This window comes from Mustela lutreola, chromosome X, assembly GCF_030435805.1.
Source record: "Mustela lutreola isolate mMusLut2 chromosome X, mMusLut2.pri, whole genome shotgun sequence".
In the NCBI taxonomy this organism is placed as follows: domain Eukaryota; kingdom Metazoa; phylum Chordata; class Mammalia; order Carnivora; family Mustelidae; genus Mustela; species Mustela lutreola.
Window position 1 is genome coordinate 15,378,832 of NC_081308.1, and position 14,658 is coordinate 15,393,489.

At 47.5% G+C, this 14,658-nt stretch overlaps 1 protein-coding gene across 7 annotated transcripts in view; it reads right to left on the reverse strand.

Moving 5' to 3' along the window:
* The window catches only part of SH3KBP1 (SH3 domain containing kinase binding protein 1), a 339,463-nt gene that overhangs the window by 46,361 nt on the left and 278,444 nt on the right, over positions 1-14,658 (reverse strand). For all 7 annotated transcript variants that reach the window (XM_059158548.1, XM_059158547.1, XM_059158544.1 and 4 more), the window contains 2 exons: positions 5,778-5,829; positions 2,611-2,691 (listed from right to left, as the gene is read on the reverse strand). In XM_059158548.1, the coding sequence (XP_059014531.1) occupies positions 2,611-2,691; positions 5,778-5,829 (133 nt within the window). The remainder of the gene's footprint in view (positions 1-2,610; positions 2,692-5,777; positions 5,830-14,658) is intronic.

A 14,658-nucleotide genomic window follows, 5' to 3' on the forward strand; every position in this document is an offset into this window, starting at 1 on the left:
GGCTACTTGCAAAGGTGAAGTTGGAGGGTGAAGAGCATTATTTTTTTAAAATTTCTATTTATTCATGTATTTTTAGAGGCTTCTTTATTTTTTTGGTCAAGTTAGGAAAATCCCCTCTCCAGCTGCAGCCCACTGTTGGCCTTTGCCTGTGCTGGCCTGGAGGGCCCTTCCGGCGACTGCCCACCCGTGGTGAGCTCCCACAGATCCTTTCTCAGGCCTACTCATTGGCCTGGCTGAACCAGGACACTGTCACACTCCCTTCTCAACAGCCGAACCTACCCTCAGAGGCAGACTTTCTTACTCCCTCATCTGAGCCCAGAAAGGCAGCCCTTCATAAATGGGTTCCACTTGGCTACTTTCCGGGTGTGTATATGCCTGGCAGAGCCTGTAGGCCGTCAGTCCCCCAGGGCGGGGCCCATGTCTGGTTGTCCCTCTAAAGCCGACCCAGTGCCTGGCACATAGCAGGTGCTCAGCAAACGGTTGATGAGTTTGGTCAAGAACCCACACGACCTGCTGGGTGTGAGGAGGCAAGAGGCCTGATGCCTCTCAGGTCAGCCTGTGTAAAGGGGCCATGAACCAGTAAGTTGTGGCGGGGGGAGGGGCATTTCTGGGAATAAAGAATTAATTCTGGATTCTTTTTTGTGTACAGTTTGAACTTGGAAGGTAAACTGGGATTTCACAGGTATTTGGTTTCCAAGGATTTAAGTCCGCTATTAAAATGAAGTTAAAGTCAGATCTGGCAGCCAACTAAGCAGGAGCGTGACTGACAGCTTCGTGTTTTCTGTCCCCAGTTAGCCGTGCCCCATGTGTGGCGTAAAAAGCACACATGCATGTTCTTCTTTATAAAGATGGAACTCCAAAGAGCTGCCCACTGGAGGACAGGCCTGTTCCCTATGTTCACTCGTAAGCTGGAACTCTGAAGAGTTCCTCTTGCAAACACACTCATATTGCTCAGGTGCCCAGGCTGATTGGCAAAGCATTAAAAAGCCCACCAGTTACTATACAGACACCACTGTGCTCACCCCCGCACTTCAGTAGGGGAATACGCTCCATCTGGGAATGCTGGGAGCTCACTCACTGTCCACGCGGACCAGAGGAGGAAGGGCTTGGCTCAGATGCAAAGGAGCGGAGACTCCTCCTGCTGGAATGTACTGGGGGGCGGCCTCTCTGGCGTGTGCTGAGCAAATGGGGGGCTGTGCCCACCTCACAGGGAAGGCCAAGTCTCAGGGTGGGGCTGGCTCTCTGGCTCCCCTGTTGTTCTGACCAGGGTTTCTGCCTTCCAGACCCACTGTGGCACTGAACAAGGAATCAGAGGAGTGGAAGGAATCAGAAGTGTGTGGTCACTTGGCCAGCCAACTGGGGCAGTTGTTCACACATAAGCCAAGTCCTTATGTCAGTCAGCATGGAACAGAGCAGGAAGTTCCTGTGTTGGAGTCTGGTGGTCAGCCAGAGACTAGTCATGTGTCCTCCGTGTGGACAGGGGGCAGTGTTCGGTTATGTCACAGCACACACTCTCCTCAAAGGGCTGTTTGCATGATATACACATGGCTGTTTTTTCACTGCTCTGGGACACAGACCTTTCAATGAGGTTCCACAACTTAGATTTTAAGTGTTCACTGTGAAGGAAAAGAGATGTAACTTCTTAAGAGCTGGCAATGTTGGCAAAACTTTTGGCAGGCGGATAAAAAAAATATGAAATTTCACAATAAAATTTCATGAGGCCACCCAGGAGTATCTCCAAATAATTACATTCATTAATTCAGTATTTCTCTTGTGACTTCCAAATAACTGCTTTTTAAAATGGAATTTGCTCTGCCTCCTGTTCATAATAATAACATAGCACTTTCCCCATAAAATGTGTGATCAATCAAATCTTAGACGCCTAACAAAATGAGTCCTTCCACAGCATGCAGATTTCTCTGGGAGATGTACTCAGAACAGTAGGGAGTCAAACACATTTGTAAAAGTTGACTCTGTGAGTCGTTGGAAGCTACTCCCCTTCAGATGACTTTCCTGACCGCCTTCAGGGGACTGTGGGCCCTGAGCTGCTTCTCCCAGTTTTGCCATGCCCCTCCCCCCTAGCATTCTTGACCAAGGACATGTGTCTGTGACATAGTAGCCAGAGTCAAAAGTCCAGCAGTAACCAAGGATGATGGCTTTCATTTGTCCTGATGGCAATTTCTCTCAGTCTACAGGCACCCGGCAACAGGGAATAAGTGCCCTGGGGCACGAGGCACGGGAGAGGGTAGGATGGAAACTCTGGTAGATACATCCAGGGCCTCAGGAAACTTCTCGTCAGCACCTTGGCTTCACGATGCTGCTGGTGTAGGGAGGGTAGCAATGGCAGGAAGACCGGGATGAAGAACCCTGATGTGTTAAGTGACTGGTCTGGTTGTTTTTCATTCGGTGAGGAATTCTGGCCCCAAAAAGCACCACATAACCCTCTCTCCGATTTCCTTAGAAATGGGATATTTAAAAGCAACCAAAATAAAACCATAATCACCATATTCTCCCCTACAAACAAACTCTGTGGGTAATCTGGACTAGCCCCTGACCGACGGCTTTGTCTCCGGCTGTTCGAGCAGTACCAGTGAAGACTTGATTTCATACCTTTCTCATCTGTTCTGTTTGGAAGCGTTTCTGGTCTCTCAGGAGGTATCTTTTTAATTTCATGTTTTCTCTCAGTGGTACCTAAGGGGGAAAGGATAACAGTGATCAGAACATGTTTTCTCTATCCATTTATTAGACACACCAGCATTTTAAATATTTATCAGGTACAGCAAAGTCAATAGACTTTTCTCCCCCTAAGCTGAGCGCTGGTGCTACCTGGCAAATATAAGCCGCTTAGAAAACAGCAGAAGCCATTTCTGGCCTATGTCATTAAGTTTGCCTGCCTATATGTCCTTAATTTACAAGGATGCCATTACTATTTTCTGATATTTAAATCTGACTTCCTGAGACATCAAAACAGTCACAGGAAATCACTGGGTGTGGGTGGAAAATATGTATAGGCAAGTCAATCATCAAAATATGCAAATAATGGGTCACTGGCGATTGCTCTACAAATAAAAAGAAATTTCACAGGGATCTGGATCCTATGTTGTAGCCTCACATTGTTTGCTACCCTGCCCATTAAGAGGTGAGGTCTGTGTCCCCTGTCTGGAATGTGGGTAGGCTTGTGACTGCTTCAACCAGGGGCCAACATGATACCATATAATTTCCAAGGCTGTGTCATAAAAGACTGTGTCACTTAAGCTTTATTTGCTAGAACACTGAATGTCCATGTGAGAAGTCCACAAACCTAAGGCCCGCTGAAGAAGCCATGTGTAGACATGGTCTCCACATGCCCCCACTGAGCCCAGCCCTCCAGCCATTCCTGTCAAGGGCAGCCAGACTTGACAGCAAAGCAGCCATCTCCAAAGTGGGTCCTCCAGCTTCCGCTGGCCCAGCGTTCCCAGCTATCCCAAATACCAAATATCAAATATCAAAAATGATATTGTCCCAAATATCAAGGAGCGGAGAGACAAGATATCTTGGCCAGACCCTGTTCAAATTCCTGATCCCAGAAGCCATGGGCATAAGAGGACCGTTGTTTTCTGCCACCATATTTGGGGTGGTTTGTTATGCAGCCATAATAACGAGAGCCTATTCTTAAGTAGAGGGATGTGCAGAGATCTGTGGTTGTCCTTCAGTCTAGTATATCTGTGCCTGAATCCCTTAAATGTTACATATGACATTTTCCCAAATATACCTGCAGGGCTCTGCCGACTGCAGCTGCTCCCTCACCTGGGGTCCTCAGCAGGGCCCGTGGCCTCAGGTGCATAAGTACATTTGCAAAACAGCTAAAGCATAAAACCAATCACAAGTTCTCAGACTTAGAGACTTGCTTGAGTGCTCGGTGAATTCCTTACTGCCCATCCCTATTGATGAGTACCTGGAACTAAAATCTCAATGACACAGTATCAGAAGCCAAAGGAACTGAAAAAAAAAAAAAATCCACTGAACACACTTTACCGAAATCTCCTTAATGACTCATTACAAATTAAACACTGTATCTAATTTCTGTCAATTCCATACTTTTTTGGGTTTTTTGGTCAAATAATCAAATACGAGGAAAGCTGATGATAAGGAAAATATAAATATCTACCTCCCTGTCACAAAGCAATGCCCAGGATCATTCAGCAGGATAAATTAAGGAGGGCAAGGATTGCATGGAGCACTGGGTATTATACACAAACAATGAATCATGGAATTCTACATCAAAAACTATAACATCATAAAAGTTATTAAAAAAAGAGATGAGCAGTAGGAATCTAGGAAAATTAAATGCCATCTTGCTTTGCCCACAGAGATCCAGCATAACCTTACATAAAACTGCTTTAAAAGAGAAAGAATTTGCCTACTGTGCTACAGTCTAGGCTTCTAATGGTAACGAAGATGTTTGTTATTCCTAGGGATACAGGAGGAACTGACAATCCTACTGCCATGAAGAACCCAATCCTAGTTACATTCTAGGCTCCTTGAGCCTTGGGCCACTCAACTTATCTCCTTGGTCTATAATCCATCACCAAAGCCTCAAGGAAAAGGGTTGCCAGAGAAAAGCAAAACAAGAGCCAGTTTTAATTTCAGCACAACAAAATATTGATCCGGTGTGAACCACTAGGTGGCAAAATTAAACTGCTCAATGCAAACTACGATGTGGGGGGGGCGGGGCAAGAGGCGTAATTAACACCTCATTTCAGGGCAGAAGCTCATTAATTCTCAACTATCCTAAAGGGAATGGTAAAGGAATTTGGGGTCAAGCTGATTACCCCCCCCAAACTCAGTGGGCCAAAAGGCCTTAAAAAAATCACTCATTAATAAATTTGAGAATAAACCAACCCGGAAATTTATTCATACTTTAAATGCTATAGAAATATCACAGTTATTAATGTGTGGAACTAAAAATACCCCTAGTCTTCTTCTGTTTAAGTTGTTAATTTTTTAAAATGCTACTTAACTAGTTATTCATGGAGGAATTTCTCCCCATAATTAGTTCTTAACAATTATAAAGGAGAGTTCAATGGGGAAATACGAATGATCTTTTCTATGTATGAGAACCCTGTGCGCAATGAGTTACCAAACGTCCAATCATGTCATGTCTTCCTATGTTATTCAACCTTCATGTCTGAACTACACAGAAAAAGTGAACTGGACTCTTTTTAAGATGAAAAAAGTCTCATGAGGAAAGATATTTATTGCCAGAAGAACATTTTTTTTAGTTGGGGGGGGGTATGTGAAGTAAGTACAAATTTTGGTTAACCATGCTTTTTTTTTTGTTTGTTTGTTAAAAATTTAGCCCCACTGTACATGCATGGTGAGGCTATGACCTGTGGAAGCAATCCTCCCTAAGCTGACTCTCGAGATGAGGTGGGCCCGGGCAAAGCAGGATAATTCAGTTCTTCTTTCCTCAAAAGCAGTTGATGAGAAATTAAAAAAAAAATACAACAGTGTAAGAAAACTGGTTTACTCCAAAGCAAAGTCTTTCTGGTCATTCACTTGGGAGGCTAGATTTTTTTTTTTTTTTTTTTTTTTGCTGTACCAGGGATACATTTTAATGGTATGTTTAATTTTTAGGAGAAGCAGCAACAGATTTAAAATCTGCCTGCTGAGACCAAGTGGTAAGTTCCCAATTTGGTGATCCGTGGCATTTGAATCTAAGAACCTTGAGCTCTCCCGAGGGTGCTGTAAATACACATAGAAAGTCACGCACTGTGTCCAGAAGGGAAGCACATTACCTGCCCCTTGCTTGATGACAGGAGCGGACGGAGGAGGCGGCTTCTTGGGTCTCTGAAAAATGAGTCAAAAATGATAACACATGAGTTTGTTGGCAAGCCAATGAGATTGTTGGCCTGTCACATAAGGATCGAAGACATTGTTTTCTAGATGTAGTTTGGACAGTCCAGAGGAGTTCTCCAAAAAATTGAGCAAATCTCTCTCTGGGGATGTCAGGTTTTGGCACCTTCAAACCAACACTAAAATAAATTCAGTCTGCAAAACAAAACTTTGATGGACAAATGAAATACCATTTCCCCCTTTCTAAATTTGTAACAGCCTTCTGGAAAAGCACGGCTCAGCAAAAATGGCCTGCAACCAGCAAGCACAATGGTACTCCTACACCGAAACCACATTTGCAATTAAGATTTAATCTGCTGAATAACCAAGTGATTCCAGAGAGTCACTGGGACAGCACGAAATCAGATCTGCTCTGGACAGGGAACCTTCACCAAAAGCAGGCCAAGGGGCTGCTGTGGCTGGGAGTCAGTGGGTTCTAAACCTTCAGCCCTTCTGACCCCAAGGCTGGCAGGCCACTTGTGAGCTGCCCCCCCAGACCAGGTGTACCCTGGAAAGTGGAATGGAGCTTTTTTTCTGTTCTTCTCTCACAACCTGTCACTCTGTAGGTGACGAGGCAGTGAAGCAGTCGGTGGCATCGCCCCGAACCGGTTCCAGGGCCTCTCCTTGCTCACCCAGGATTGACTGTAGGAGGAAGAGGGTCAGGCTGCACTTGGCAAGTGATTCAGGGACCAAGAATCCAGCCAGGGCACAACTCTTGGACACCATACTTGGAGAGGAGAGCCAGAGGCGAGGAGAAAACCATCTCAATATCAAAGTCATTAAGGAAAGATAGAAATCAGAGGATTTGAGAATTGAATCCATGTTGCCGCTGATACTTCTCCCAACCCTCTCTGGGCCTTACACACCAGTGACTTTTTCAACAGCTCTAGAGAATCTGTCCTGCACTCTGAAACCATACCACTCTGACATCACCACAAGGACCAGCCAAAGCACCGTGCAGTCCCCAGCCCCTACCCTCTGGGGCCCACCGGGGCCTGCTATGGTACTAGCACAAAGAAGGAAATGATTTCGAGTAAAACCCTGAGAATAGGAGACTTGTGAAGAACTTTCTCAGGAGGCATCACAACAGGAAGGCTCTGGATTCTGTGACATGTCACCTCTGCTCTTCAGTAGCTGGCTGATGTGGCCATTACCTGGAGGAAGTAGTGCAGCGTGGTGGCCGAGAGGTGGGGTTTCAAGTCATTCTTCAAGTCTCAGCCATGGACACGGGGCAGGTGGACTGACCTAGCTAAAGCTTCTCATATGGAAAATGGCAATGGTATTACCTCCCTCTTGAGAGGAGGTAGTTTCACACGCACAGGGAGTCAGTAAGCACTGCCCTGCTGAATCTCCATGACAAGACTTTAAGTAGTGATTTTAGTATGCCTGTTTTGCAGATGAAGTGATTGAGGCTTAAAGAGATGAAGCCACTTCCCAAGTCACCATGCTATTAAATAGCATGGGGGCTGGGAGCCCAGCCCTGTGCTGTCTGACCCACAGGTCTGCTCTGAGCCACTGCAAAGGACCCGCCTTGCCAGAGGGCATCCACAAGACAGCCCACAACACGGCCATATACGACACGCGGTATACACAAAAGCACAGGGAACTGTATCATGTGAAAGTTGGGTATTATGTGGGTATTATGCTATGCTACAGCTACAATATGAGCTCAGATCAACTACGTTACAAAATATACAGAAAGAGAAAAAGACTGTAAAGGAACCAATTTATAGCGTGATACCTGACTAGTATAGGATTATGGGCATGTGTGTGTGTGTGTTTCCTTCTTAATATGTTTCGGTGCTGCCTATATGAGTACTGGCTAACGTCATTCTAAAAAAGAGATGGAAAAAATGCTCTAAGGGCCCCCTCCCCCTGCGCACAGGCCGTCTCGCTGGCGGAAGGCCCTTTCCCATCTGCCAGCCCCTTCTAGCTCTCCACTCCAGCCTCCTCCTTCTTCTGCCTCCCTTTTCTATCCTTGTCTAAATTAGCTGGGGACAGATGTGTGTTTACCTAATGAAGTTATTGTTGAAACTCTGCCAACTAACCTTCCTTTACCCCAGGATCAGAGTAAGTTCTGATTCACAGACAGAGCCCTGCGGCCTACTTCTTCCTGGCCAACCCCCAGTGATGCCTACCCTGTGAATGTTTTGCTCACTTCCTGTTCCTTTGAAACATTTTATAACCAATTTCACATGAGCCTCCTCTTGCCGAGGCTGTTACCCCAGCGACCTTGCCTCAAACCACAGGACCCCAAATTAAAAAAAAAAAAAAAAAAAAAAAAGACAATTACAAGTCATCATGTTTTCCAAGATTACTGTGCAAAGAAAAAAAAAATCCCTCAGTGTTGTAAGATTGGACATGGAGCAGACACACAGAATGTGACCGGGGCAGGGCAGAGTGGCACCAAGAGAGAGGACAGGAAGTGTTAGGCTAAGAGACTGAGTGTGACAAGCGTGGTCATGGCAAGTGTGGGCCTGACAGTGGCGGAGGCAGGGGTGTGAGGGGTCGCGAGGAGCCCTGGCGGTAGTGAAGGCAAGTGGGGCCAGTTCTGAAAGGAGGGCACAGTCTATGACCGTGTGCCTTGTACCCACCAGGTTTGATCTGCGCTGGCTGTGGGCCAGCTGTGCTTATGAGCGGAACGGGTTTACAGGCTGTCCTGCGTTTCTTGTTTTGTTTTTTTTTTTCTTTGACTGACTTCACTCGATGATGCCGTCAGACTTAGCCTTCCTGCCTCCTTAGAGGAAAAATGATGCCATGTTTTCAAAGAAGAGGTCTTTGAAGGGAATTCTAAACAAAAACTGGGGCCTGGGTTCAGAGGCAGCTCCAGACTGTCCCCCAAGTGATTAACAGATGACTGCACAGGAGCCTACAAGGATTTTCCTCTTTAAACGCAACAGGAAGACGAGGCAGTGAGAACTGAGAAGGCAGGCTGGGAAAATCTGTAGCAAAACGTGACAGGAAAGACTTCAGCACAGGCATTCATGATTCTTAAATCAGAAGACGTAAGCACGTCGCTTAGTCGGTTTTCCCCAAAATGTCCGACTGTGACCGGAAGAAGGAAATAGCATGGAGGGCACCTCCAGGTTAAGCAGTAGCCCAGCGCGTGCTCTGCCGAGTTGACTGGCATTAGCCGGTGCCACAGGTGTGCAGTCAGAAACACCCTTACAACCCAAGCGAGTATTTTAAGTCATGAATTTTTAGAGGCACTTGTTCTATTTCTTCTCTTTATCCCTCCCTCCATAGAGGAAATATAACACTCCTGATCCAAATTCAGATGGCTTCAGCCTTCTCGATTTGTAAATCAATGCTAGAGACAGAGGATATTAGAGCTATGAACGATCACAGGGTCCCCTCTACACTGGGGAGACTGAGACCCAGAGGGGCTGGGCCAATCACTGGGCAGGAGCCAAAGAGAGCCCAGAACTCCTATCCCTCAATGTCCAGACTGTGGCAATTCATTAAGAGTCAGCATGAAAATGTTCCTAACAAAATCAATGAGCCAACATTTTCTGATTTCTAGGAGAGTAGAATGCGTTCTGCGGTCTTCCCATACACAGGGTGTACAGGCGTGTGTGTGCCTGTGTGTGCGTCTGTCAATGTCGAGCCGTTGGCTTGGACACTAAGCAAACACCATCCTTCAAAGGATATGTTAACTAGATCTGATTTCTTACCATTATTACCAGGAAGGAAATAGATCTGAATGTTCTGGAGTGAAGACAGCAGGAAGGCAAGTCTTACTTCCTGCTGATGGATTTCCGAGCTGACTCTGCCCTTTGTTTGGCAAGCCTGGCCAGTCCCAGGCAAAGAGCTCATCAGCTGGCTCAACCGGCCTCCCTGGCAGGAATTCTGATTTGCCACTGGGCCTCTTGCCTTCAGAGTTCTGGCCCCACACATGTGGTTTGTTGAGAATAATCAGAGGAGCGCACTCCTGACGGCCAGGTAACCTTGAGGGGGGCACTTTGCTAGAGGGAAGCAAACCTTGGCTTGATTTTTCAGCCTTGGGAAACCCTCCTCCAGGTACTCTAAGTTCTCTAGAGGTGTCTGTGTGAAGCTGGAAAGGGAACAAAAATGGACAGTTCCTGACCAGGATATCCCTCACAGCTCTAGAAACACACAAAGGCCTCCATTCTGCTCGTTGGTTCCCCATGATTACAGCAAGGGCCCCTCTGCACTCTACAGAGTCCCTAGCATAGGAGGTCCCCAGGGGCCACCACAAAAACCTGCTCTCAGCAGGGTCTCTCTTGAGTTTCCTCTCTTAACTTAACCTTCGGCCCGGTGGCCTGCATCCCTGGTCTCCCTCTTGGCTGGGCCCATCTAGAATGCTAGCCTATTGGGGAATCATGCAGGCTTGGATATTTGGCTTCTCCCCAAGATGCTCTCACACTTTACCCCCTTGGCTCATGCCTCTGCTCCCTCCGCCCACTGCAAAAGTGAAGCCTCAACTCCATGCCCAGACCTCACATCCAGATAGAAAGACCCGAGTTCCACTATGTCTGGGAGGAGGAGTCTGACAAGGGACCTGGCTTCTCCCTGCCCCCCCCTCTTCCTCTTTCAGGCTAGCACAGGAGAGAGCAGTTAAGTGGGAGGGGAGGGGTCGAAGGAAGGGAAGGTACACGTGGTCACCAAATGACAAGCCAATCCTGAGAGCCAACCCTGTATGCTGCTATGGGCTGAATGTTTGTCCACTGAATGGACCCCAAATTCCTGTAGGGAAACCTAATCCTCAATGTGGGGTATGTTGAGGTGTTGCATTTAAGGGGGTGACCGGGTCATGAGGGTGGCACCCTGAAAGACGGGATCAGTGTCCTTACAGAAGAGACCCCAGAGAGCTCCCCTACCTCTTCTGCCATGTGTGGGCACAGCGAGAAGACAGTCATCTATGAACCAGGAAGTGGACCCTCACTAGATGTTACTTCTGCTGGCACCTTGACCTTAGACTTCTCAGCATCCGGATTGTGAGAAATAAAGCCCTATTGTTTATAAACCACCCAGTCTATGGTATTCTGTTCCAGCAGAACTAAGACACATACTTCTGGGCCCCATGGAGGAGAAGCTTGGGACACAGGCTCTGCCTTCAAAGAGATGACCGCTCGGGCAGAGCAGTGACAGAGAAGCACGCCAGGCAAGGGTACAACTGAATGAGGGGCTCAACTGAGCGAGTACAGGCTGTAAGTACCAGCAGAGAAGGGAGAAGGGGGCCATCCAGGCTACTCTGGGGAAGCTCAGTTAGGGCTCCACCATTAGGTTATGCTTGGGTGACATTAGTGCCTTCATGGTCCCCATCTCTGCAGGTGAAATTACCCAGAAAACTACATGTTTGTAGACAAGGTTGTAGGTGAATTTTTTTTTCACAATGGTGATAATTGGAAGCACATATTTGTTTCTCTTTGAAAGACCATTTGGGGGAAATAATTCATTGGACATCTTTAGAAACTAGAAGTACTGGTTCTCAAAAGGCTGAAGGACATGGCTAGGAACAGATAAAATTTGGGTTGAGTCGGTTTTATAAACTGGGTTGTCAGACGATGGGGGCTAAGGTAAGGGGCCTCCTAGGAAGGTGGTAAACAGAATGTAGTCACAGCTACACTGGCAAAATCCCCCTCCAGTGGACTAGCCATTGTGGGAATCCAACAAGTCTTCCTTTCCTGTGAAAGTCTGGACAAAACTGCTGAGCGATCTTAAGGTCGGTACTTGACCATAACTGAGAAAGTGGGGAACATACTGGATTGCACAGCGTGTCTGGAGATGGACAATGAATAGGAAGGGTCCGGTCAGCTGTGAACCTTGAGAGCTGTGGAAAGTTGGTGAGGCCTGGGGTGCCATGTGCTCGCCAGCAGCCTCTGGGATGAGCTGAGTTCAACACACAGCTCCCCGGGTGCGCCCCACCCTCTGGTGCATAAGGGGGCCTCCAGCTAGACCTGCAGGACCCGTGGTGAGGGCCACCAACTCTTGCAGAAAGCACCAAATAAATGTGGTTTCCTGTGAAATCTGGCTTCTAAAAAACCCGGCCCGCAGGGAGCGAACGCCCTGGGCAGGCAGACCCATGTGTTCCAGACTGGCTGACATTTCAGTTCTTGTTGCAATTAGTAAGCTGGCAGTCTGCTCGCTGGGTAAGTCTCTGCGAGTTGGCAAAGGTGAGCCTGCATCGCAGCCACAGGCATCTTTAGAAATTTTTGAGGGAAGGTTTCTGTGTACCTGAGAGGCAGATCCTCTGCTGTAGAACATTCACTGGGGGAACCTGGGCAACAGGCTGGTTCTTGACATGGTCCTCAAACTCAGAAGGGTCCTTCATGTCAATGGACCCTAGAACAGTAACGTTCTCTTCTGGTGATTTGAACAGTTTCTCTTCGTGGCTCTAGAGCTTGAGACTTTTTCTTAAAAAGCAATCGTTCAGGAACATTATTGTTCAGGATATCTATTCTATTTTTTTTTCAATGACGGTGAGTTTTCTGCTGTTCTTGAGAGTTCAAGTTGCCCATTTTCCTTCCATAATGATGACAGAGCATGTGCACCACTTCACTGGAGCTCTCAGAATATTTAATCTTTCCATTTTGATATTCAATTTTACTGTCAAGTCTCAAAATAAATAGCCAGCCATCAAATCTAGGTTCTCTCATAAATAGCTTATATAATTGCTCTAAAATATGCACCAAGAGACCAATGGGTGCTCTCCCCCCTCCCCGGGAACATCTTGAAAGAAAGCCCCAAAGCGTTTGTCACCTAATGAGAGAGAATCTGCCGGGAACTCTGAACCAAAGCCCTCCAGGAAATTCCAGAAGGCTCTGTGGTAACCACCTGAGTCCGAACCGAGCCGCAGCAGAAAAGAGCCAGCCTCCTCAGAATGCTTTGGTGACACCTACTGATTCAAGAGGTCTGCTGCCGCATAAATGCTCTTTGCTGCTGTCTACCCTCATCACCCCAGCCCGTCCTCTTTTCTGGGTGAACGGCTGCAGCCCCAGCCACTGGCAAGACTAGATGACATGTGCTGAAACCGGTGGCAGACTCTGTCATTCACACAGTGCATTTGTGCTAATGATTCTAATCATCTTCACACAGCCAACTCAGCAAACAACAGCCCCAGCTCCCGCCACGCTGTCACCGGCTCACCAATCCTCTGCGCGCCGCGATAAAGGCTGCTAGAGCGGCCGGTGCAAAGCTGGTTGGCTGGTTTTGTGGGCTGAGGTGGGGGGGGGGATGAAAAGGATGTAATGCTTCACATGTTCTAAAAGCTGAATGTCACATTATACAACCACTCCTCAGCTGTGGGTATTACTTTGTCTGACAGGTTTGACTATTGTTTCCCTCAGCCGAGTCATCATCTTCTTAGGGATGTGGTTAAGAGACCTATCAAAGAGATGGTGGCTGCTTGCCCAGGTTGGCGAGATGCCTACAGGGCCCCCAAAGAGCGTGCACACCTCAACGAGCAAGCTGAGTCCACTCCTCACTGACAACTCCACTCTCTCGGTGGAAGCCTTCCCTTAATATCTTATGTAACAGAGCAGAGCTTCTAGAAGGGTATGCCATGGAATCACTCTCACCTGGTGCCATTACTACCCCACTAAAATATGACTAGGAACTAGAAACCAAGGGGCCACAGTAGAGGCGACCAAAGACTTGGCCCATCTATTAAAAGAATTATCCACATTTTACCTCAGCCTTCAAAATCACAGTATCTCCCACAGAACCAGCAAGGTGGCAAACGGCCAGCAGGACAGCATGCTTACTACGATTTCTTGGCCACAGGGAAAGGAGTCACCAGGAAGGTCTTGGCATCTGAATGCTTCAGGACGTGAATACTTTTTACCAGGCTTGCAAAGATTGGTGAGAAGGGTCAGACGGGCAGTCTGGACGGCCCTCTCCCCTCCACTCCCTGGAAGAGATTCACCCTCAGTGTCCTTTTGGAAACCTGCCACCGGTTTCAGCACATGTCATCTAGTCTTGCCAGTGGCTGGGGCTGCAGGTCTCTATGGCTCCGAACATCAGACCTGCTGCCTGACGCTAAGCCCACGAGGGCAGCAGCTGCATGCACTCTTCCCTTCTCATCAGCCAGCACGGCGGCTAGCTGATGGACCCAATACGCACACGGTGGATGAAGAAATAAACATAAAACATAACTGCCAGGCAGCAGATCGTGAGAAAACATGAGAAGCAACATGAATATTATGCCATTCTGTGTTCGCCTGTCTCTACAAATGTATTTTTTAAAATACTAGATTTCTTTTTGAAGGCTAGCCTCAAAGTTCTCAGATGCATTTGGAATCCCAGGGGAGCTCCTAAAGACGTCAGGATAACTGTGTTGATTTGACTGGCTGAAACAAGATGAACCAGAGTCCGACGTCTATCATTATGGCCCAGTTTCTGCGGAGGCCTTCCCACACTCGTGCAAACAGTAATTAAAAAGACGGCAAGAGTTGACCTGTGTGGGGCCTTTACCAAGCACCAGGTGCCGGGCTAACGAATTCCTATTTTCTCAACAGTTCAGCAAGGTAGGTACGCTTCTTCTCACAGTTTTGTAGATGAAGATACTGAGGCTCAGACACATCCCGCGGAGGTGACCTTGAACAGAACAAGTAAGTGACAGGGCCACGGTCAGGCCCAGGTCCAGCTGACGCTGTGGCCTGGAGTCATGGGCACTCTACTCTCTACGCGGCTGCCACACCTCACGCCTGTGTCCTCTTGCTTCAAAATGTTTACTATCCCGTCGGTACTAAACGTTGGCATCTGTTTTTCTCGGGGGTGGATTCTGTCCACTGATAACCCACCACACCTTGACCTGCCAAT